This window comes from Ostrinia nubilalis, chromosome 26 (assembly GCF_963855985.1).
Source record: "Ostrinia nubilalis chromosome 26, ilOstNubi1.1, whole genome shotgun sequence".
Taxonomy (NCBI): Eukaryota; Metazoa; Arthropoda; class Insecta; order Lepidoptera; family Crambidae; genus Ostrinia; species Ostrinia nubilalis.
In genome coordinates this window covers 7,971,560-7,994,748 of record NC_087113.1, presented here as the reverse complement: position 1 = coordinate 7,994,748, position 23,189 = coordinate 7,971,560, and the positions used below count along the sequence as shown (strand labels likewise).

The 23,189-nt window shown below is 43.8% G+C and overlaps 1 protein-coding gene across 1 annotated transcript in view; it reads right to left on the bottom strand.

Annotated features, from left to right (window-relative positions):
- LOC135084438 (serine/threonine-protein kinase MRCK alpha) overlaps window positions 1-23,189 on the bottom strand; it is a 91,468-nt gene that overhangs the window by 59,905 nt on the left and 8,374 nt on the right. Inside the window, exons 3-22 of the mRNA XM_063979221.1 lie at window positions 18,201-18,377; window positions 16,356-16,481; window positions 15,537-15,577; window positions 14,920-15,024; window positions 13,597-13,745; window positions 12,399-12,492; window positions 11,852-11,908; window positions 11,713-11,767; window positions 11,225-11,355; window positions 10,548-10,634; window positions 10,110-10,231; window positions 9,188-9,336; window positions 9,051-9,097; window positions 7,733-7,850; window positions 6,844-6,953; window positions 6,063-6,194; window positions 5,175-5,288; window positions 2,796-2,930; window positions 1,506-1,613; window positions 488-601 (exon numbers count right to left, since the gene is read on the bottom strand). Coding sequence (XP_063835291.1) covers window positions 488-601; window positions 1,506-1,613; window positions 2,796-2,930; window positions 5,175-5,288; window positions 6,063-6,194; window positions 6,844-6,953; window positions 7,733-7,850; window positions 9,051-9,097; window positions 9,188-9,336; window positions 10,110-10,231; window positions 10,548-10,634; window positions 11,225-11,355; window positions 11,713-11,767; window positions 11,852-11,908; window positions 12,399-12,492; window positions 13,597-13,745; window positions 14,920-15,024; window positions 15,537-15,577; window positions 16,356-16,481; window positions 18,201-18,377 — 2,171 coding nt within the window. The remainder of the gene's footprint in view (window positions 1-487; window positions 602-1,505; window positions 1,614-2,795; window positions 2,931-5,174; window positions 5,289-6,062; window positions 6,195-6,843; window positions 6,954-7,732; window positions 7,851-9,050; window positions 9,098-9,187; window positions 9,337-10,109; window positions 10,232-10,547; window positions 10,635-11,224; window positions 11,356-11,712; window positions 11,768-11,851; window positions 11,909-12,398; window positions 12,493-13,596; window positions 13,746-14,919; window positions 15,025-15,536; window positions 15,578-16,355; window positions 16,482-18,200; window positions 18,378-23,189) is intronic.

Sequence of the window (23,189 nt, the reverse complement as noted above, 5' to 3'; positions counted from 1 at the left end):
TGCACCCTTATTATAAAAAGTTGATCTGGTTGAACTCTGGCTTAAATTGACATTTAGTATGGAAAGGTTATTTTAACCCAGAGTTCGTTCCTGGTTCAACTTTTTTGTAATTAGTTCAGAACAACATTTCTTTGAAAACAAGTTGCAGTTCAATCAAGTGAATTAAATGACAGCTTGTCTTTCTTTCTTTCAATAAAACCAATTTGCTAGCTTGGAATGGTTACTATTTTTAACTGTCCAATAATATTTAGTACTTTATCACAGTTAAAAAGTGATTAATGAACAACTCATTCTCTCGGTGAAAATAATAGTTCACGACGTAAGAAATGAGAATTTATAAAAGTACCTAACCTCCCTGATGAGTTTTTATACAGTCGATCACATAAAAATGTGGCTGCAAAAAACCATGCATCGTGAGTTTTTTCCTGCTCAATTTTGTTGAGAAATAGAATCTATTGCAACCACATAGAGTTGTTTTCTCACTCACCTCTCGGTTGAGCACATTCCGCATGGCGTCAGTCTCTTGCAGTTGGTCGCGGAGCGCGGCTATTTCGGAGTTATACCGGGCCTGCTGCTGCGCTAGAGATTCCTTGTATTGCAGCTGTTGGAACAGACAAAAACGGTTTTTAAACTGCTTATTAAACTGGTCCACCGATGACATCATAAAGGTAGCAGGAAAGCGCTGGACGCAGGCCGCTACCTACCGGGTAACACGGAAAGCATTGGGGGAGGTCTATGTTCAGCGGTGGACGTCCTATGGCTGAGATGATGTTGATTAAACTGGTTAACACATAGGGGATCAAGGGTGAAATAAAAAGTACATCTTCCATTTTCTTCTGGTAAATTAGAAGGTTGTATTTTTGCAATGTAGACTAAACTGCTTAGTGATGATGAAAAATTATTTGTCAAATGACCACTAGTGGTGAGCTGTAGTTTCACCGAATCCCGTCTTCTGCTGGACAAAGTAGGCCTCCCCCCAAGGATTTCCATAACAAAAGGTCCTGCACTGCCGGCATCCGGTGAACAATAGTGGTGAGTTGTAATTTCACCGTTCAATCCTTTCTAGTGTTGGATAAAAGCAACAACGTTTTCACAACGAAAGGTCCTGCAATGTCCGCATTCAACGAGGGCTACCGTTTTTATGCTCTACAGTTAGTGTCACTGACGAGTGACAAGACCTTATTTACAGTGGCGTTAACTGGTGCCTTTAACTTGACGTTCACTGGTTGGGGTTTTTATTGGCGGTCAAGCTGTAGATCCTGGCTACACAGGAGTTGCAGCGGTGGGAACGAGAGGTGGGAATAGTCCCCTAACTAGTGCTTGCAAATCAGACAGTTCTCCTACTGCTTTAGAACTCACTAGTTGGCGCCACTGTCTGAGCCACAAGCGAGTGACTCGCCAGTGACGCCTATCGGAAAGCGCAAATACGGCAGTTCATTGTTTCCCGCGACAAACACCAGATCGTCGGTCCACCGAATGGGGCCTGTCAACTCCTTAGTACTGACCTCCAAAGCCTCCACTTCGTGCTGCAAACGCGCTACATCTGCGGCGGGCCCGGCGCTAACTGTCTCGCCGCGCTGCGAGCGAAGCGTCTCTTCACGAAGTTTGCGCTCCTGAAGAAATAGAAATCAGCTATAGAGGATTTGTCGAAAATAATGCGATTCTAGCGCGCGTGAAAGGGACAAAGCACTGCGTTTAATAGCCACGTTATAACGTATAACTACACGTTATAACTATTATACTAACGTTATAGCGTTAAGCTGTTCTGTGCTGTGATGGTCGCGGTTATAGGACTAGAACGCAGCATTTAAACGCTCTGACGCGCATCACAAACATTCTTTAAGCTATTACTTAGGTAGTAGGGCTGGAATAGCAAAATTTGATAAAAATAAGTCTTTTTGCTAATTTACAACGGTCCATTTCTCTTTGCATTCATAATGACAGCAATCAATGATTAAGAATTAAATCAAAGGATCATGGATCGAAATTAAATGGTGTCGGAGTAACATATGTCGAAGAAACGTTTGTCGGAGTTTAGTTCGTTAGTCGTCTAGAATAGAGTAGGTAAGCCAGCCGGGCTAGGATGCGCGCCGTGATAAAATTTTATCGATGATTTCAGACGGGAAATGTATGGGCCTATCACGTAAAATCGATAAAATGGCGCGATAAACGCCATTACTTATCGCGGCGTGCATCCTAAGCCTATACAGTAGGCCTAAGATGCGCGCCGCGGATAGCGGTTATCACGCCATTTTATCGATTTTGTCCATACATTTTGACGTCGATAAAAGTTATCACGGGGCGCATCTTAGGTCTACTACAGGTCCTCAATTCGCCTATATTTAACTATAGAAGACATTCTCCTGCAGTGGAAACTAAAGGAGCTGATAAAGTTCTTGAGTGGCGACCACGAGCTGGAAGACGTAGCGTGGGCAGGCCTCCCACCAGGTGGACCGACGATCTGGTGAAGGTCGCGGGAGGTACAAAAATGCAAGCGGCGCAGGACCGGTCTTTGTGGAAATCCTTGGGGGAGGCCTTTGTCCAGCAGTGGACGTCTTTCGGCTGAAACGACGAAACGCTTGCATCCTAAGCCTATACAGTAGGCCTAAGATGCGCGCCGCGGATAGCGGTTATCACGCCATTTTATTGATTTTGGCCATACATTTTGACGTCGATAAAAGTTATCACGGCGCGCATCTTAGGTCTACAGGTCCTCAATTCGCCTCTAGATAACTATAGAAGACTTCCTCCTGCAGTGGACACTAAAGGAGCTCATAATGAATCAAGAGAATTACCTTAGTAGCTTCAGCGATGGCCATATCCAGCCTCGCTTCCAGCTCGCGGCGGCCTTTATCGGAGCGCCGGATGTCCTGGCGGAGAGCGTCGATCTTTTGCATCTCTTTCTCGAGCTCTTGCTCTTTGTCCCGCACCTGATGACGAACGTTATTATTATTGACTAATAATTAATTATCTCACTTAACACCAGGTGCGATTGCGGTCAAAAACATGCCTTGTCTAGCATAAAAAAAATAATTAAAAAAAATAAGTTATAGTTTGACGTGTGTTCTAAGGGATGTGGAAATTATGAAAGTTATTAACACAAAAACAATTTACTATCACGGCTATGGGAATGATGACGTTTATGAGTGTCCAAATGATGTAGCCGTCACAAGCGGCAGTGGTTGGGGCCAAATACCTCGTAGAACTGATCCTAAACTGGAGCTTGTTGAAAGTTCTCAAGTAACGATCACGATAGTGTAGATAGGTTTAAAGAAAATTTATTTCTCATTAAAAACATTACAGTCACTTACATGAGAAATTAACATATTTACCTTCCATATACCTTCCAATCGGTACACTAACGATCTTATGATGGTCGTGGGAGGTGGACAGTGGTTCTGGCAGAGTACAGTAGGGCATAAAATTCTTTCCGTGAATGTCGTAAGAGGGGACTAAGAGAAAAATATACGCATAACAGACCTCCCAAATCCGTCTGGTCAGAGTGGGGATATGTGGGCCAAATCATCCATTTGCCTCTGGTAAATTATTGAGAGGAGCACGCTCCTGCAATGTAGACTAAATGACTTGATGATGAAACACATTCCGTGGCGACCACGGAAGACGTTAGTAAGGCTGGTTTTAGAGTCACGCTGACCATCAGCGCTGACAGCCGAAATGTATGAAGCGTCGGTGCCGAGCGATCAGCGTCACTCAGGAACGTTCTCTTCAATGAGGGCTATCGTTTTTATACTTAACAGTTGGCACCCCTGGCGATTAACAGGACCTTACTCTACAGTGGCGCCATCTTGATGAGTGCAAATGCGATAGTCCTTCTACCACTTTAGCGCTCACCAGTTGGTGCCACTGTCTTCGCTACTAGCAAGTGACAGGACCTTACTCTACAATGGCGCTAACTGGTGAGCGCTAAAACGATAGCCCTCATTACATACATATTGATCTGTCAGCGCCGACGATCAGCGAGCGGTCAGCGCGATTCTAAAACCCCCCTTAAGGATGGCCCTTCAGACCTTCTATGAGGGTCGTTCTCTAAAGTGGACACTGGCCTGATGATGATGAGTGAAGTATACAGTCACCTGTCGCGACAGCTTGTGTTTCTGCTGCCTTAGGTCAGCCAGCTTGTCGGCGACCTCCTTGTACTCGGCCATGGCCAATCGCCGCTGTTCCAAAGCGTCCTGCAACTCCTTGTCCTGTCGGGACGCGTTAGCAACAGCGGGGACTAAATGACATGATGATGATGAGTGAAGTATAGTCACCTGTCGCGACAGCTTGTGTTTCTGCTGCCTTAGGTCGGCCAGCTTGTCGGCGACCTCCTTGTACTCGGCCATGGCCAATCGCCGCTGTTCCAAAGCGTCCTGCAACTCCTTGTCCTGTCGGGACGCGTTAGCAACAGCGGGGACTAAATGACATGATGATGATGAGTGAAGTATAGTCACCTGTCGCGACAGCTTGTGTTTCTGCTGCCTTAGGTCGGCCAGCTTGTCGGCGACCTCCTTGTACTCGGCCATGGCCAATCGCCGCTGTTCCAAAGCGTCCTGCAACTCCTTGTCCTGTCGGGACGCGTTAGCAACAGCGGGGACTAAATGACATGATGATGATGAGTGAAGTATAGTCACCTGTCGCGACAGCTTGTGTTTCTGCTGCCTTAGGTCGGCCAGCTTGTCGGCGACCTCCTTGTACTCGGCCATGGCCAATCGCCGCTGTTCCAAAGCGTCCTGCAACTCCTTGTCCTGTCGGGACGCGTTAGCAACAGCGGGGACTAAATGACATGATGATGATGAGTGAAGTATAGTCACCTGTCGCGACAGCTTGTGTTTCTGCTGCCTTAGGTCGGCCAGCTTGTCGGCGACCTCCTTGTACTCGGCCATGGCCAATCGCCGCTGTTCCAAAGCGTCCTGCAACTCCTTGTCCTGTCGGGACGCGTTAGCAACAGCGGGGACTAAATGACATGATGATGATGAGTGAAGTATAGTCACCTGTCGCGACAGCTTGTGTTTCTGCTGCCTTAGGTCGGCCAGCTTGTCGGCGACCTCCTTGTACTCGGCCATGGCCAATCGCCGCTGTTCCAAAGCGTCCTGCAACTCCTTGTCCTGTCGGGACGCGTTAGCAACAGCGGGGACTAAATGACATGATGATGATGAGTGAAGTATAGTCACCTGTCGCGACAGCTTGTGTTTCTGCTGCCTTAGGTCGGCCAGCTTGTCGGCGACCTCCTTGTACTCGGCCATGGCCAATCGCCGCTGTTCCAAAGCGTCCTGAAGCTCCTTGTCCTGTCGGGATAGGTTAGCAACACGCCGTGTTAATCACGCTTATGTTAACCACACTTCGTGCTATTGTCTATGGCCGTAGCGTACAGTCAGCGTCGAATAGTTCGTGACACCAAAAGTGGCCAAAAAGTTGACAACACAACCTTGTTCCAATAGTAAACAAAGAGTTTTTGGCTAAAGATGTCCTACACTGAACCGTCCCAGCTATGACATTGTGAGGAAGGCGGTACATCAATACTGAATTATTAGTTCCTATTATTGCCACGTTTGACAACCATAATTATGACATTTACGGGTGGGCGCTACTATAAATATCAGTTTTAGATTTTTGCCACTTGACGTTTCAAAATCGTTGGACTATACTTTGGGTCTCAGGAACTATTTGGCACGTTGACAAGGGTGGGTTGCACCACCTAATTTTGACGGTAACTATGACGATAACCGGTGATTTTTGTATGGAGTTTGACAGATTTTTGACGTTTGTCACAGTTAAAGTATGATGGTGCAACCCACCCTCAAAAATGTAACATCAATGTCAGATCACACAAACACATAAAACTCAAATTAATTAACAGAGGTGATTATCGTACCATCTTAGGCTAAATTGCACCAAACTTTAACAATCACCGGTGTTTTTGTATGAAGTTTGACGTTTGTTAAAGTCAAAGTAAGATGGTGCAACTAAGCCTGAGTGTAATTCAGTATCGAAAGTCGATGTTATATCAATTATGTGTAAGTACGAAAAACCAAATCGACGACCATAAACAACACACGCACCTGTAGCCTCAGTTTCTCGCTCATATCGGCCTTGTCTTTGGCCAGCTCCTCCTTCTCTTGCGTTAGGTTGGCAACACTGGCTTCCAGCTCTCTGAGACGGGCGCCTATCTCTGGCGGACACGACGCCATATCCTGGGATTGAGAAATTAAAATGGTTAATTTACAGATGAACACAAGAAAATCGTATAAGTTGAAAAACAATCGCGTTTTTTATGAAGCAACGATTTTATACAAAATGAGACGAAACGTGTTTTAACTAAAGAATACGGTCTAGCGCTTAACTTAATCAGTGCCTGAGGTATGGAAGCGGTACGGAAGGGGTGACATTGACATATTGTGACGTGACCAAGCATATAATTCTGAAGCAGAGAAGCCTCGCTGACGTTTGACATTACAGAAATACTCCCGTATCTCAGTTACTGAGTTACCCGTTTAATCGTTAGCCCTATAATAGTTTTTCATACAGAGCTCCGCTCTCTTCAGTATGTTAGATTGGTTTGGTAGATATAACCCGATATTTCGGTCGTCTCCGCACATCTCGCCTTGTCTCCGCTTTGGAGGAAAATGGCCTTAAGAATCGTATCAATTTGCAGGCACTGACTGTGGATACCTTGGACAAACCTACCAATACGGGTATATTCGTCCAACACTGAACCGTCCCAGCTATGACATTGTCAGAGGGCGCTACTATCAATGCTGGGTTATTAGTTCCGATTTTTGCCACGTGACGTTTCAAAATTGTTCAAATATAAAAGAAGCTAGTAATAATTGTAATAAATACCTGCGCTGTCATTCCGCTGTTAAGTTGTTCGTAGCATCGCAACTGCGCCTCGAGATCCGCGTTTCGCTTCGACAGTGTCGCCAATTCTTCTTTCAACTGTATTAGCTCTTCTGTAAGAAACATAACATCAATTTAAAGGTGTTCAGGGTACAGTTACGAAGGTCCTACTTGGCGAGTGTTATGTACTGCGAAAATCAGGCTTCTTCAACCCATCTAGCCAGTGTGGGGAGTGTATGCTAAAGTCTCCATTTGCCTCTGGTTAAATTAGAAAGGATCGTCCTCCTGCGGTGGAGACTAAAATATAATCTGTGAATTTTTTAAGTGACCAGTTAGTTCAAAATATAATGCCCCATTGACATATTTGATACAAGTAAAACTCAATTCGATTCTGATTCGAGATTCTTAACTATAAGGTAAGGAAGTCAAGGCAGCAGGAAGGCGTTGGATGCAGGCTGCTACCAACCGTTCAATATGGAAATCATTGGGGGAGGCCTATGTACAGCAGTGGACGTCATGTGGCTGAAATGATGATGATGAAGGACATCATATCCCAGTACTTTTGAAGCATTATAGCACGTATTACAACTACAAAAGAGAGCGATATCATATCCCACTACTTTTAAAGCACTTTATCACCAATTACAATGAGGGCTATCGTTTTTATACTTAACAGTTGGCACCCCTGGCGATTGACAGGACCTTACTCTACAGTGGCGCCATCTTGATGAGTGCAAATGCGATAGTCCTCCTACCACTTTAGCCCTCACCAGTTGGTGCCACTGTCTTCGCTACTAGCAAGTGACAGGACCTTACTCTACAGTGGCGCTAACTGGTGAGCGCTAAAACGATAGCCCTCATTGCAAAATATGTCAAAGTGCTATGTACTTACCACCACCGGCGTCGAGGGCGGCGCCGCCCGCCCTAAGCTCTGCGATGGTCTGGGCTAATAGGACGTTCTCCCGCTCTAAGGCTTTCAGGGCGGCGCGGTCGCCTGCGTTGGATGGCGCCTGAAATAAATAATTTAAGGTTAATCTACTACATAAAAATAAGTCGGGTTTTCCTCCCTGACGCTATAACTCCAGAACGCACGAACCGATTTCCACGGTTTTGCATTCGTTGGAAAGGTCTCGGGCTCCGTGAGGTTTATAGCAAAGAAAATTCAGGATAAATTTCAACAGAAAAGCGGGAAGGGGGTAAAACGGGATCCACGCGTACGAAGTCGCGGGCGGCCGCTAGTTAAATTATATATGTAGGTATGTCTCATACTTTATGTATTTTTTATGGGATTGATAGATGTCACGTTATGCGCTAGGGTAGTCCAACTGTCAGACAGGATTACCAAATCGTCATGTTCTGTAATAGATGTGAGGTTGCCTGGTCTTGATAATGTTGTAAAACTGTCACGTCAGTGGTTATTAACCACCTATATTGTTCAACTACAACGAACCGTCCCATCAGTGACATTGACAGGGGGCGCCACCGTCAATACCGGATCGCTGGTTCCGATTTTTGCTATGTTGGAAACTATATAGTTATAAGATGGTGGCGCCTCCCTGTCAAAGAGTTTGGTGGGACAGTTCAGTGCATTTCATCTATTATACTTCAGGCTACGACTATTACCGATCTGGCATGGCGCTTTTTAACGGAACTCAGCAATCTATGTCCACGTCTTCTGCATTAGGGTTGTCCAATTATCACGTTTTCCGTTAATAGGGACATTTGAGCTATTTATACGCCTGATTACAATTGTCACCTAGCTGGGAGCATTCTTGGCGGGATTATGCGGTCAGTCAGGCTATTCTTGCGTCTTGGTTCCTGCAACCGCTGATACATCTGCCTATAGACCCAATACACTGAACTGTCACACCCGTAACATTGACAGGGGGCGCAACCGTCAACACCAGATCGCTGGTTCCGATTTTTGCCATTGTGGAAACTCTACATCTGTGTTGGAAACTATACTAGTTGAACGATGGTGGCGCCTCCCTGTCAATGAGTTTGGTGGGACACCCTGTATGTCTGTCTAAAGCCCGGTCTCCGAGCACGTAGAATTTTGTCCAATGACCCCAAGCTACGGGCGCCCGCAGTGAGTGTGCGAGCGCGATAGCAACATAATTACGCGCGAGCGACAAGGATGGGTAGCTTGGGGTCATTGGACAAAATTCTACGTGCTCACAGACCAGACTATATCTGTCTACAAGTGTTACCTGGCTAGGAGCATTCTTGGCGGGGCTGAGAGATGTGTCTTTAGGGCCTTTAGAGCGTCACATAGTGCTCCTTTAGAGCTTATCTTTACGTCACATCCACTATGTTAAGGCTTATTTCTTCACAAGTTGTACCTGGCTGGGAGCATTCTTGGCGGGGCTGAGCGGGCCGGCGGGCGCGCCCAGGTCGGACAGGCGGGACCCGGCCGTGAATGTAAAGCCCACGAATGGCAGGTGCAGCCCTGAGAAAGCAGACGACGCTTGCGGCGGCGGGACCGCTTCGGATAGCCTGAGGGATAAACAGTCTTATGTTGTAGGTGGATAGGTTAAATATTTATTGGCACGTACAAAGAGCTGGTCCAGGTGACGCGTTTTTACGATGGGGTTATAGACAAAACGTGAATTTTCATGTAGACACAATGTGTAACCTCTACCAGGCCTGTTCATTTCCGCGAGTTTACATCGAAAACAAAACACGCACAATGGCCCCCTACAGGATTACTATTCGACAAGGCCTCACATACAAGCGAGCATTATTCACGCACTGTATTCGAAGTTTTCGAACGTGTATTTCCGCACTTGCGTCTAATGGTTAATGGTTATCTATTTTCCAAGCTTTTTTTTATGTGACCTAGCGATGGATAATTTGACATTTGACTTTATGTTTTTGGTTGCTGATTGCAACCAAAAACATAAAGCAACATTCGCAATCAGAATTTCTTATGAAACAATATGACAAATGTATCCTATACTGTTGATAATTATCTTATCTGATAATTATTATGGAGCGTAATTATCTTGATAATTTCGAACCCTGTTTTAAGGGCAACTCCCACTAACCCAATCACCACTTCGAGATGAACATAACGCCATAACAATAGTATTGTTGTGTTCCGACAGTTGGAGGTAAGATGGATACAAGAAAATTCCGAGTAAAGATCGCTTCCACTTTTGACCTGATCATCACTATTCATCAGACGAGACGCACGCCAAGTTTCATCGTTGTGGATAATAATCGCCTTAAAATACTTTACTTACTACTTCAAATCAATAACAACTCACCTAATATCCGTGTCATCAACGTCAAAGTTGGAGGTGTCAGTAGGAGACGACACGTCAGGCACAAACGGCGCTTGCATCTCGCGGAGATTCTCCCAGTCGAGACCCGCGAACCAGGGATGATTCTGGAACGAGCGATTTATTAAGATTGAAAGTTGATAAAGAGAATGATGATTACCATGTTTGAAATTAAAAAAATGTTATAAAATATTGTACTCGAGACTTAGACCAACCATACTTGAAGCAGCTAGTCTACAGCTTCATTCAAGTTGCGACTGCATGACAAACTACGGAAGCAGTTGTAACTGCTCGAGAGGTTGTGTGTACGTAGAATACTGTATCAGATACTAGCTGCGCCAAGCCGTGTACGGCGAGCCTTAACTGTTCAATGAAGACATTTTAATCGATCTGAAATATTTTTTATATTTTTAATTGGCATACCTTGAAGTCTTGTAGTCCGTTCTTCCCCAGTCTGTTTTCTGATGAGCAAATGAGCTGTCGTATTAAATCTTTGGCTTCTTCGGACACCTGAAAAACAGATAAAAATGCATAGGCATTACAAAAAAATATTCAATAATTTTTACGAAGTCATAATAAACAAGAAAAAAGTTGATATTAAAGTGTCATTTGGTTTGTTCCGGGGGAAAATTAGGCTGTCATTGGTCCCTCATCTAAATTAATCAAAAGAGGAGATCAAAAAATCGGTCTGTCTGTTGTAACTTGAATTTAGCTGAAGCCTCGGGCAAAAGCTTTGGCGCCCGTATTCACAAACTTTACTATGAGTTCTCGTGACACGCGAATCAATCACAGATACTATTATATCAACGCTGTGCGTTCGATTTGCTGCTTCAATCAGGGCTATCGTTTTTATACTTAACAGTTGGCACCCCTGGCGATTGACAGGACCTTACTCTACAGTGGCGCCATCTTGATGAGTGCAAATGCGATAGTCCTCCTACCACTTTAGCGCTCACAAGTTGGCGCCACTGTCTTCGCTACTAGCAAGTGACAGGACCTTACTCTACAGTGGCGCTAACTGGTGAGCGCTAAAACGATAGCCCTCATTAAGCAAGCATCGTTTGTGAATACGGGCGTTAACGACATAAATAGTTACATACCTGTGCGGCGTGTTCATCGGGCGGTGGACAGAGGAACGATCGCGCGTGGTTCATGATCTTGCCGTACGTCTCTACAAGCGACTCCGCGTAGAACGGCGTCTCGCCGAATAGCATCTCGTACATGCACACGCCTGGGGAATATAATAAGTATCAACATTAATAAAGTCCGGTCGCCGAGCACGTAGAATTTCGTCCAATGACCCCAAGCTACCCTTTATATTGCTGTCGTGTTCGCACACTCACTGCAGCCGCGCGTCGCACAGTCGCGACAGCAATTTAATTACGCGCGAGAGATAAGGATGGGTAGCTTAAGGTCAATGAACGAAATTCTACATGCTCGGCAACCGGACTTTAATAAGATATGCTTTAACAAAACTCTACAGAAGTTAGAGGGATTGGTCACTTTGGAGGACAAAACCTCATAAAATTAGAAGCTGACAACTATAGGGAGATAAAAAGTCTATGAGTATATTATGAGTGAATCTTACCTAACGACCACCAATCGCACTCCGGTCCATATCGACCCTGCCCGTCTTCCATCGCCTGTAAAAATAAGTGGTTACATTACAATGATTGCATAAGCAGGCGAATTTTGGCTGTTAAATAAAACAAGAAATTGCTACTCACTCTTAGAATTTCAGGCGAAATATAGTCTGGGGTCCCCACCGCCACGTTACTTTGTACCTGAAAACAAACAAAAACAATCAAACATCATCCGCCATTGGACACCACATTCAACTTAACTTGAGGATTCACTGAGAAGTAATGTCACAAAATGATGACCAAAATATTTTCCCATTTCAATGTTATGTGCGGTCAGCCTGTTTATAAACATGTCTACTTTTAATGTGTAGCTAAGCTTTAGTTTAAAAATTGATTGAGGATTATTTCATTTCTGCTAAGCCCGGTCTGTGAGCACGTAGAATTTTGTCCAATGACCCCAAGCTACCCATCCTTATCGCTCGCGCGTAATTATATTGCTGTCGCGACTGTGCGACTGGCACCCGCAGCGAGTGTGCGAGCACGACAGCAATATAATTACGCGCGAGCGATAAGGATGGGTAGCTTGGGGTCATTGGACAAAATTCTACGTGCTCACAGACCAGACTATAGGCTGTTATGCTACCTAAATTGACTGTAAATAATGTTAGTTAAATGAAGACAATTAGTTTACCTTGCCGTCATCCCCTAACCGCAAACAGGAGCCGAAGTCCGCTAGTCTGATGTGCCCGCTCGCGTCTAGTAGCACGTTGTCTGGCTTTATATCCCTGGAAAATAAAATAAGTTTATTAGTAAAATGAGTTTTTGTTGGTTGAGTTTTGGGCGGTCAAGCTGTAGATCCTGGCTACACACGCGTTCAATACTGGGTTGTTAGTTTTTTATTTTTGCCACTTGACGTTTCACAGTCGTTGATAATATGGCGTGACAAGGAATACAAATCTGAAGTCTCGCTGACGTTTGACCGTCACAAAATCACCCTCCCCTCAGCCACTGACCTAGTTAAGCGCTGGACCTATAATAAACACAGAATAGTACAACTGTTCTCTCGCGTTTCTCCATCCAGCCACTGGCGGCTGTGTTGAGGTCGTCGGTCCATCGAGCCGGTAAGAATATTACTTTACCTGTGCACGTATCGGAGCTCGTGCACGCTCTGTATGGCCAACACCATTCGAACTCCTCCTAAAATCTTCTGATTGCAGGTCCAATGACAGTTTAACTTTCCCCCGGGACAAACTTGACCTGCATTGGTTGGTGGTCAAGCTGAGGATCATGGCTATACAGGAGTTGCAGCGGTGGGAACGAGAGGTGGAATAGTCCTGATATCTTATTGAAGTCGTCGGTTCATCGAGCAGGTTCTAAAGTCCGGTCGCCGAGCACGTAGAATTTCGTCCAATGACCCCAAGCTACCCATACCCATGCTCGCACACTCACTGCGGCCGCCCATCGCACAGTCGCGACAGCAATATAATTACGCGAGTGATAAGGAGGGGTAGCTTGGGGTCATTGGACGAAATTCTACGTGCTCGGTGACCGGATTTTAAGAATATTACTTTACCTGTGCCCCCGTAAACGAACTAAAGTCGCTAAGATAGCCCGACGGATTAGCAAGCTGAAGTGGCAGTGGGCAGGGCACATAGTACGCAGAACTGACGGCCGATGGGGCAGCAAGGTTCTGGAATGGAGGCCGCGTACCGGAAAACGCAGCGTGGTCCACCCACAAGGTGGACCGACGACCTGATAAAGGTAGCATAAAAGCGCTGGATGCAGGTCGCTACCAACCGTGCGATGTGGAAGTCATTGGGGGAGGCCTATGTTCAGCATTGGACGTCCTGTGGCTGAAATGATGATGATGATGATGATGATGACTTTACCTGTGCACGTATCGTAGCTCGTGCACGCTCTGTATGGCCAGCACCATCTCGGCGATGTAGAACTTGGCCATGTCCTCGGGCAGCCGGTCCTCGAACTTGGACAGGAGAGTCAGGAGGTCCCCGCCGCAGTAGTAGTCCATCACTAGGTACTGGAAGACAAAATCAAAAAATCTAAATCAAAAATATGTACCTATTCAGTTTAGCCCACAAGTGGCACTTATGAACGTTAAAATATCTTAATATGTAAGTCTAGATATTAGCACGTCACTACCTTGTTTAATATACCACGCAATTTTGTATACCCATTCTTATAAGATACACCATACAAGAATGCATGGTAAATTCAGTGAACTGCTCCTGAATCGAATGTACCTACTACTACTATTTCTATTTATTTATATTAACCGGCAGGCAGTGGTGACTGAGTTTGTTGCGGCGCTTCTTCTCAGCACTTGCCAAATGTTGGTCTCGAAGCGCTGGTAGGGTAAAAAGATTATGAGACATGTAGAGGCTCCTTAAGAGCAAAATGACGATTTGTAAGAACTATTTATTAGTCTAAACAAATAAAGAAATTTTGACTTTGAGTAAATAATAAAAAAGAAAAGGTAGCCCTTATGGGGCACTTTACATGTCTCCTTATCTTTTGGGCCCTACCAGCACTTCGAGACAAACATATGGCAAGTGCTGAGAAGAAACGCCGGAACAAACTCAGTCACCACTAATTGCCAGGAATTATCTAACGGTAAGATGAATAACCAAATTCAAGTGTACATCAACAAGTACAGAGATAGCAGATTAGGTTAAACTAATTTAGAACTTAGAAATATCGACTACCTTAGGGCCTTTCCCACGGTCATCAACATCATCATCATTTCAGCCATAGGACGTCCACTTTCCCACGGTATAGATCGTTTAATCCACGAAGACGCGCCCCGCCAATGTTTGGTCTCAGTCGCGCGGGGTGCGGGGAGTTTGATCCGAGCGGCATTATTGTAGTGTGCGTGTGCACTCATGGATAACTAAGCGTGTACCGACAACACTCAAAACTGGACTTGTGTGTACACACTACAGAATCCCGTTTTATGCTAGTCCAGTTTGATCCATAAACAAATACAAAAATCTTTAGTGTGCTTTCAGTCCTTTCCAGTTTAATGACAAAACAGTTTTACAAAAAAATAAATCCAAATTAAAACGGATCAGTTTTTTGCGGGACACTAAAAATGTTCTTGTGTTCTTAGGTATTCCTCAAGTCAGTTACGTCAAATTCACAACATTAAAAATGGTCCTTCGAGCCGGATTTCAACCAAAGACTTATGGACTCACCAAATTGTGTTCATCCTGGAACGCATAGTGCAGATTCGTTATCCACCTCCTGTCGCCATAGACTAGCACGTCACGCTCTTCCTGGAAGCATGCTGTCTCTGCTCTCTGTGAAAAATAAAATTAGACAATTATGAAAAGGTTCAGGTTAGGTCATTGGTTGTATTGGCCTACATGTAATGCTAGCATCTTGGCCAATACACCAATGTGTAGAGCGGACTTTGGACCCAAGACTTGAAGCCAATGTACCAAATGTGTGGTGTCGGCATAAGGTGTGGGAGATTGCTTACGATTGCGATATGCGAGAACATTTAGCGGACATTGTCCTAGGCAGTTTTAAGAGATTTGTTTTTGATCGGACGTTCCCGTACGCTTTATACCGTAGTGGTTACACTTCTAAACGTTCCGCGCTTCGGATATCCGTATTTTGACAACTGATCTTAGCGCTGTTTAAGTGTGAAGGTGTGAAACATGTGAATTATCATTTTTAGAGAGTGCATATAGTGCATAATTTGACTAGCAAACGCTGGAGGGATAAATTATTGGCACTAAGTAAAACATGTAGAAAAAACGAATGGATAAACATACATTTTACATACTTATGTAAAGAGCTAGTATACCTTAAGCATCTCCCACTTGTTGAGGATCTTCATAGCGTACACTCGTTCTCCGGTGGTGGTGGACACCGTGCCACCAGTCGCCGCCGCCAGATTTGCGCCGCCATCTGTGCCCTGGGTGATACAAGTACATATAAATATGACTACATGTTATGAAGGGAGGTTCTCGTGGTTGTTTCATTGGGCTCCGGAGGACACCATCGGGTTTTAGTGGATAGACTCTATCTAGCAGGGAGAGTCCCACATAACCCACTGGCCATTCCCATCGCTCAGCATATGCGCAAAGCACTTGCTGACGTAAAAAAAGAGAATAACCATGTGGTTCAGGCACTGTAGAATGTGAACATCCCCACTCTTTCCGCAAAAGTCTTAAGAGACGACTTAGGGAAAATATGCAAACATCAGGCCTCCCCAGTCCGTCTGGTCAGGCTGAAAAATGAACATCAAGCATCCTCTGGCAATTTAGAGACAGTCATCATCGAGGAACCAGACGCAGGTTAGCGTACCATCCCTATATTGTTGACATTCCACCAGCTCACACTAAGCGTTTCGATGACTCTTTTATAATGCGAACAGCTAGGAACTGGAATTCGTTGCATGTTGGGCAGATATTATGTACCATCCTAGACTGCATCCCACTTAACATCAGGTGCGATTGTGGTCAAATACCTGCCTTGTTTTGCATAAAAAAAAGTCGTCCTCACGTAGTGGAGATCAACTGGTCGTATCCCGGGTTTGCAGACAACAATGTAAGTCATTGTCTTATCCTGATCAGCGCTTAGGCATAAGAAAGGTTAAATGAATGATGATAGGAAGTTTAACATACCTGCATAAAAGAGGCTCTCACGACGCATACTTCTCCAAAGGCACCACGTCCTATGACCTTCACCAGCTCAAAGTCATCCCTTGATAGACGGAACCTCTTCAAAGCCGTCGCCACCGGTTTTACTGCAAAAAAAGTTGACATAAAGAACATAGACAAGGAAAGTGTATAAATAGACAGTTCGGGACTATTTAGGGAATGTATATGAGTATGTTAACGATAAGAGACTATTCCCACCTCTCGTTCTAACATTTTTTTATCCACAACAAGGAAGCTCTTGGCCTTACCTGTTGTAAACCTGGTGAAAGCGAGCTTCACTCGGGTTCCTCAACTACAGGGGAACTGGCTATTTTACGTTCAACTGCCGTAGCACAACAACGCCGTTAACGTCGTTGTGATAGCTGCAAACTGCGGTAAGATAGTGGTAGAACACAGCAGTACATGTTGCCCCTACAGGGAATCGAACCCGGGATCTCTGGTTCTGAAGCAAGTGGTCAAACCACTAGACCAGGTTATACAGGACGGTTATACGGCTCAATGTGGGTCCTATGCAACCAGAGTTGCTTGCAGGGTATCCACGCTGAGACGTGTTGTTGCAAATTAGCCTCTATTCCAAACAGCACACGACTCACTGTAGTGTATGAAGTCGGCGACGGCCTTCTCTCTGCGCAGACTGCTGTTGCAGCATTCGTCATATAGTACGAGCAGGACGTCTAGAAGTCTCCACGCTGAGACCGGCGGCGCGGGACACTGGACTCTATTACAACCGGCACAGGACTCACTGTAGTGTATGAAGTCGGCGACGGCCTTCTCTCTGCGTAGACTGCTGTTGCGGCATTCGTCATATAGTACGAGCAGGACGTCCAGTAAAGTCTCCACGCTAAGACCGGCAGCGCGGGAAACTGGACTCTATTACTACCGGCATAGGACTCACTGTAGTGTATGAAGTCGGCGACGGCCTTCTCTCTGCGCAGACTGCTGTTGCAGCATTCGTCATATAGTACGAGCAGGACGTCCAGTAAAGTCTCCACGCTGAGACCGGCGGCGCGGGACACTGGACTCTATTGCTACCGGCATAGGACTCACTGTAGTGTATGAAGTCGGCGACGGCCTTCTCTCTGCTCAGACTGCTGTTGCAGCATTCGTCATATAGCACGAGCAGGACGTCCAGTAGTCTCCACGCTGAGACCGGCGGCGCGGGACACTGGACTCTATTACTACAACGGCACAGGACTCACTGTAGTGTATGAAGTCGGCGACAGCCTTCTCTCTGCGTAGACTGCTGTTGCAGCATTCGTCATATAGTACGAGCAGGACGTCTAGAAGAGTCTCCACGCTGAGACCGGCGGCGCGGGACACTGGACTCTATTACTACCGGCGTAAGACTCACTGTAGTGTATGAAGTCGGCGACGGCCTTCTCTCTGCGAAGACTGCTGTTGCAGCATTTGTCATATAGTACGAGCAGGACGTCTAGAAGAGTCTCCAAGCTGAGACCGGCGGCGCGGGACACTGGACTCTATTACAACCGGCGTAAGACTCACTGTAGTGTATGAAGTCGGCGACGGCCTTCTCTCTGCGCAGACTGCTGTTGCAGCATTCGTCATATAGTACGAGCAGGACGTCTAGAAGTCTCCACGCTGAGACCGGCGGCGCGGGACACTGGACTCTATTACTACCGGCGTAAGACTCACTGTAGTGTATGAAGTCGGCGACGGCCTTCTCTCTGCGAAGACTGCTGTTGCAGCATTTGTCATATAGTACGAGCAGGACGTCTAGAAGAGTCTCCAAGCTGAGACCGGCGGCGCGGGACACTGGACTCTATTACAACCGGCGTAAGACTCACTGTAGTGTATGAAGTCGGCGACGGCCTTCTCTCTGCGCAGACTGCTGTTGCAGCATTCGTCATATAGTACGAGCAGGACGTCTAGAAGAGTCTCCACGCTGAGACCGGCGGAACGACCGGTAGCGCGTCGAGACACGAACATTGTCTCGATCTGCTTGAGACGCTTGATGCCCAGCACTGGAAAAGAATATTGGTTACTCTACGCAAGCATAATTCCTAATATGTTGCAAATGTTCGCATATTTGTCTGTTACGATATCTACGGAAAGAGTGGGAGTGATACTATTCTCACTTACATACATCACTCATGGGATGGGTGGGAATTATTCTACTCCTACCCTCATAAATAGTACCTAGCTATAGACATAGGGCAGAAAAGTTCTCAAGTGGCGACCACGGACTGGAAGACGTAGCGTGGGCACTTGGGCAGGCCTCCTACTAGGTGGACCGACGATCTGGAAAAGGTCGCGGGAAGAGCCTGGATGCGGGCAGTGCAGGACCGCGCATTGTGGAAAACCTTGGAGGAGGTTTTTGTCCAGCAGTGGACGTCATTTGGCTGAAACGAACGATAGACATAAGATGCATGGCTCCCGTCCCCTGTTTCACTCACTTCCTATGTGTCGCTCCACTCAGCCAGGAGGAAACTTTATCTAATTTACTAGAGGCGAATTTAGGATTCGCACACAAGACTGGTGGAGGAGGCCTGATGTTTACATATTCGTTAATAGTTAGTAAAACGCGATTTTTACGACATGCAATTCAATTAAATTGCAATTCAGTGCTATAAATCTACATCCTAGATAACATTATTGTTTGTAACCAGTTACGATATACCAGTTGTATTTGGGTCAAGAGCAAGGCCATAAATAAATAAATATAGTAGAAACAATTCAGTTTTACACTTCGTGACATAATGATTAGGCACGATTAAAAACAATACAATATTTAATGAAATAACTTCCTGTAACCATTAGTCATTGGATAAACAGTCAATAAAATAGTTAACTCGTTTACATGTCAATCTAATTAACATATTATTTTATACTCAGTCGATACCTTTAAAGTCCCAGACGGCATACATTAATGCCATAACAATTGATTATCTATTGTGTCTAGATTCGCGAGCCTTGAAGGATTAAAAAATATTTCGAGACAAAAAGTCCACAAAACAAGAGACGTGTTGTGATATTCCGAACAGATCCGCTGGAAAAGACAAGGACTAGTGCTAAACTCAGTCAGTGCTTGAGGAATAGGAGCGGCACGGAAGAACCCTTCGCCACCCTTTTTGACATATTACAACGTTACAGAACATACAAATTTGAAGTCTCTTTGACATTTGACCTAGCAAAAGGGAGGATATCCCGTGCCGCAAAGAAAAAAAGAAAGAGTCTGGAACTGGTCGCCGACATTCGTTTCTTCACATGACTGCCCGCCGACACAACATTTCGTATATCGCCGCTTCGCAAACAGAACCTTTCACCAGCGTACGATTCGTCGACAGCACAAGTCGTCATTAGATATTTCACCGGCGTACGATTCGTCGACAGCACAAGTCATCATTAGATATCGTATTTCGCCTACGAACGATTCACTAAACTGATACTTCGTCAATTAACTATTCATCTTAGAACTATTTAAATAAAGTTACTTTCGGATTTATGAAATTCAGCATGAGGGAGGATTTCGGATTTATGATAATAACCACATTATGAAGAAAAAATTTACTTTGTATGGATTTTTGACGAATTTCAATATCTAATTACTGCATGTGATATACCATTAAAAAGTAGAGAAGCTAGAGATGTTTTTAAGATCATTGGCTATCCACTATCACCTTTAATTTTTTTTTAAATCGAATTCCTAGTTGAATTTTTTATCGTGGTTCATACTTTTGTTAAACTTTGGCGGCTCGTAACTAGCTATCCAATCATTACCTGGATCTGATTTTTTTATTTTATTTGACTGAAGACATATTAGATATTAATATCAAATAATAAAAGCGGTTTAAAACACACGAGAAAAAAAAATTAAGCAGTTTTTAAGTCAAATTTTGGAAAAAATTAAACAAAAAAAAATATCAATTTAAAAAAAATTAGCTCACTTAGGGTCAAATGGGCGAACTTGTATTCTTTAAATAAATGTTTTTTTCCTATCTTCTTTTATTTTTTTCTATTTTCATCGACTTTTTATTTTATATATCCCTCATGCTGAATTTCATAAATCCGAAAGAACTTTATTTGAATAGTTCTAAGATGAATAGTTAATTGACGAAGTATCAGTTTAGTGAATCGTTCGTAGGCGAAATACGATATCTAATGATGACTTGTGCTGTCGACGAATCGTACGCTGGTGAAAGGTTCTGTTGGCGAAGCGGCGATATACGAAATGTTGTGTCGGCGGGCAGTCATGTGAAGAAACGAATGTCGGCGACCAGTTCCAGACTCTCATAGTTGCGACAAACAAAGGTGCTACAAACGTAGTGGCGACAGTACGTTATGCCACAGAATAATAATAAGTACTACGTACAGAAGTTTTACTTCGCGAAGGTATTTAAAAAATGTATGCTCAATGTCATTAACAATATGGTGTAATTTAGCCTGTCTCGTCAAGCACCATTTTGTTGAGAAACGTCAGTGATCGGCACTGCGCCGCAGCTATAGGTGTGTTATAGGGCTGACTTCGGTAAAATGATGTGACGTGAGGTGCCAAACTGCGGAAAATGGCGGAGGAAATCAAAATCAAAAAATCAAAATCAAAATCAAAAATATTTATTCAGTTTAGACCACAAGTGGCACTTATGAACGTCAATAGAAAATAATAAAAAAAGAAAAAGGTAGCCCTTATGGGGCACTTCACATGTCTCCTTATCTTTTGGGCCCTACCAGCGCTTCGAGACAAACATATGGCAAGTGCTGAGAAGAAACGCCGGAACAAACTCAGTCACCACTTATTGCCAGGAATTATCTAACGGTAAGAATAGTCAAATTTAAGTACATCAAATATGTGCAGACTGAACTGACCACGCATCCTTGTCATCAATATAGTCTCGAACCTTGTAGTACCCTTTGGACATAAGGGTATTTTTTATATGTATCTTAAATTTGTTTATTGGCAATTCGACAAGGTTGTGTGGTATTTTGTTAAATATGGTAATACATTTCCCCAAGAATGAATTACCTATCTTATGCAACCTAAATGATGGAACAGCAAGTTTATTCTTATGTCTCGTGTTAAATGAGTGGACGTCACTTTTCTTAGTAAATAAATGTATATGTTTACGGACATACATAATGTTATCAAATATGTATTGCGAAGCCACAGTCAGTATATTGATTTCTTTAAAAACTTCTCTAAGCGAGTCACGTGGTTTAAGACCGTATATTGCCCGAACAGCTCTTTTCTGTAAAATGAAAATTGATTCTATGTCTGCTGCTGAGCCCCACAGTAAAAGACCATAAGACATAATACTATGAAAATAACTAAAATATACAAGCCTTGCTGTTTCAACATCAGTCAAGTTTCTGATCTTTCTCACCGCAAAGGCAGCTGAACTAAGTCTTCCCGCCAAGGCAGCAATATGGGGGCCCCATTGTAATTTACAGTCTAGGGTAATACCTAGAAAGACAGTAGAGTTTATCAGTTCAATGCGTTCATTATTTACTGTAATATTAGTATTAACTTGTTTGACATTAGGCATAGTGAATTTTAAACATTTGGTTTTTTTTGCGTTTAATAGCAAATTATTAGTTGTAAACCAGTCTAATACTTTGGAAAGAGCATTATTCACGTCGTCAAATATTTCCTGACGCCTGTCAGTTTTAAAAATTAAAGAAGTGTCATCAGCAAATAATACTATCTCACAAAGGTCCTTTGAATAAAAAGGTAGATCATTTATATAAATCAGAAAGAGCAATGGTCCCAGTATTGAGCCTTGGGGCACTCCCATTTTTAGGGGGGCGCCCGAAGAGTTAGTTCCGTGAATATTTACTTTTTGTAATCTGTCTGAGAGGTAAGAGTGTAATAGGCTTAAGGCCTTGCCTGATACACCATAATGTTCTAGCTTAAATAACAGAGTTTGATGATCAACACAGTCAAACGCCTTCGATAAGTCACAAAATACACCAATAGCATCTTTTTTCTCCTGCCAAGCATCGAAAATGTGTTTGATAAGAGCAACCCCTGCATCGGTCGTACTTTTCCCTTTTGTGAACCCATATTGTTTTTCATGAAACAGTTTATTTAAGTTAAAATGAGACAGTAGTTGATTGAAAATAATTTTTTCAAATATTTTACTGAGCGCAGGTAGTATCGATATAGGTCTAAAGTTGGATGGGTCACTTTTGTCTCCTGCTTTAAATAATGGTATGATTTTACAATGTTTCATCAGGGTAGGGAACTGACCTTCGTTAATACATTCATTAAAGATATGAGCTAAATGGGGAGCTATAAGAGGAATGATGGGTTTTATTATGTCTGTTGATATGCCCCATATATCCTCTGTCTTTTTTATATTTAGTTCTTTGAAAGTTTTTATAATAACTATGGGGTCTATTTGTCTAAATTTTAATGGGCTATTGCAAACATCAACACAATCCTCGAGAAGAGACATTGCCTGATATGAACATGAATTAAGATTGCTTGTTGTTATGATTGGTACATTTGAGAAGTAACCTTCGAATGCGTTTGCTACCTTATCATTGCATTTAATATACTTATTATCAATTTTTAACGCGAATGTGTCATCCCGAGATATAATTCTACAAGTTTCTTTATTAATACAATTCCAAGTAGCTTTAATTTTGTTGCCAGAGTTTTTAATTTTGTCACGTATGTAAATAGATTTTGCCATAGTACAAACTTGTTTAAAAACTTTTGAGTATTTTTTTACATATTCTATAAAGTCCGGGTCGCTACTATAGGCTTTTCTACCATATAATTCAAACATTTTTTTCCTACTTATATAAATACCTACTGTAGCCCAGTCACTGAA